The sequence below is a fragment of the Anneissia japonica genome, unplaced genomic scaffold (genome assembly GCF_011630105.1).
Source record: "Anneissia japonica isolate Jap-2015-1 unplaced genomic scaffold, ASM1163010v1 scaffold2577_len56218_cov104, whole genome shotgun sequence".
NCBI lineage: Eukaryota > Metazoa > Echinodermata > Crinoidea > Comatulida > Comatulidae > Anneissia > Anneissia japonica.
Window position 1 is genome coordinate 28203 of NW_022708492.1, and position 2281 is coordinate 30483.

At 33.2% G+C, this 2281-nt stretch overlaps 1 protein-coding gene across 1 annotated transcript in view; it reads right to left on the minus strand.

The window, feature by feature from the left end:
* Positions 1 to 1503: 1503 nt before the first annotated feature.
* Positions 1504 to 2281, minus strand: part of LOC117106527 (B-cell receptor CD22-like) — a gene marked incomplete at its 3' end in the record, with an annotated part of 8803 nt that continues 8025 nt past the window's right edge. The window contains exon 2 of the mRNA XM_033247896.1: positions 1504 to 1761. Coding sequence (XP_033103787.1) covers positions 1504 to 1761 — 258 coding nt within the window. The remainder of the gene's footprint in view (positions 1762 to 2281) is intronic.

The window sequence follows — 2281 nt, forward strand, 5'->3', positions numbered from 1 at the left end:
AGTTTTGCTATCTATGAAACACTTGTACAGCAGGGGGGCTGTCTCTTATACACACACTGCTCCTGTACAGTAAGTATTGAGAGAATATTACTCAAAGTAGCTTCAAAAGGCTAAGCTGAAAAGTGTCGATCAACAGCCAGACTCAGGATAGGAAAGAAAAAAACTACAAAAAAAAAATTCTGGTTTTCAGAAATTAAAAAAAACAAGTTAAATAATAAAAATTATATATTTCATTTATGATATATTAATAGAAAATAACAATAACAAACATATTTAAAAAGCTAGATTACAGTATCTCAGCAATTATAATACTATTTAAAAAAAACCGAAGACAAAAATATGTCCCCTTTATAGCGTGTCTCTTTAATAGAGATGTCCCCTGAATAGCGGGTACCCTTATTTAGAAGACACTAACTGAAAATGTAAACATTTTTTTCACACAACTATACCACAACACAGATTCTTCATACTGTCATTTTAATTTAACTGGCCTATGAATTAGTTACAATATAAGTTGTTTCCTTCATAAGAATTATGTTTTATCGTTGATATTGTTTTTTCTTTCATTTACGAGAAATTTACGCCTATGTTTTGATAAATTAGACATTGAATTTTGCAAATTACATTTTAATTTTAACATGGACTTTTGCTGTGTATGGCACCCCATTCAGTACTGGGGCCAATCAAGATATTTGACGGAAGGGGTCCTGAAAAAAGGGGCACTCTTGTAGAATGAAAAATTGATGACGTGGGGAACCATCTTCTATCTTGTCATCCTCCCATCGTTTGAGAGACATGTAACTTAATTCAAAAATAATAATAGATTAGCTTGAAAATTATTCTCATAACAGAACCCCCCCCCCCCCCAAATAGTTAATCTGTATATATTAATATTAAAAAGCACTCTAAAATCTCAGGCAGGATTCTGGGCATTGCCAACAACCACCTTCTCTCGATCCACAACAGGAGTATATATAGGTGATGTATTGTTTTCAGTGTGTTGAGCCCAGTTGGCCAAAGAATTGAAAGAAAAAATGCTGGACAGCCTGAAAAATGTTCAAAAGTACTATGCTAAACAACTAGTATCTATCATGAACAACCAGACACTATGCATTGTATGAAAAATTTAATCGCATAAATGTCTTTTCTACAAGAAATCACAAATACAATCACACATCGAAATTTTTACACCAATCACTACAGCTAGGGTAAATTAACTACGAAGTTGGATAATCATTATTTGATTTGAACTCCTCGGAGCCAACGGCCAACCATGCATTATTTTAAGGAGTAGGTTTTTTAGTTTTATAAAATAACATCAACTTTTCTCAAAATTTCAAACTTAAAGAGCTAAATCACCAAGCAAATAGAGGCTTTTTCGCATGATGCACTATACAAATCCAACTATTATTATTATTATTATTTTTATCATTGCTTTTATCAATCAGCTAACAGTTAATTCACTGGTAATTTACTTTAATATCTGAAAAGTATAAAGCTTACCTGCAACAATGACTATTACTGACTCTGTTGTAGATCCAATACTATTATTAGCAATCACTGTTACTGTATAGTTTGTGCCAACCTTTGTTGATACCAGGAATGTGAATGTTGCTGGGTCGTTATCTAAGTCAGTAACATTAGGAACACTGCTCCATTGATAATTCATGTCAGTAGGATTAGCAGAACAATTTGATGCAACAGTAAAGTCTTCACCAAGATCAGCATACATGTAATCAGGGTGATGACATTCAGGTTTATCTAACAGAAGAGAATTATAATTTACAAAGATTTATCAATAGCTTAAAATCATATTTTGTAGCGATAATAATAATTTAAAAAAAAAAATGTCTTTTAGTTCCAAGGAAAACATGCTCACTGTGAGCTTCCACATCTCGCATCTTCAAACTACAGCAGAACAAAACTCATGAGTAGACATAAAAGCAGGTTGGAGGGCTGACATGAATTTTTTATATAACATTGAGGGCCACTTGCTAACTTTATGGTTTGTAAATTTAGACGTTTGAAGTGTGCTTATAATAACCTTCATGCACTGTGTTTATATCAATTTTTGTTCAGTTTTGATATTACTGAGTAGGGAAGACCACCAAAACAACAATAACAATACAGGGTTTTCTATCCAGGTTTTAAAATTATTTTCACAGACCACAATTTGCCCACCTCTGAGCTAACCTAATTCAATGCTGTAGTTATTACAATACATAATATAAGTGCTGGTTGAGAGGGGTGGGGTTGGTGGTGGGGTGGGATTGGGGGCAGG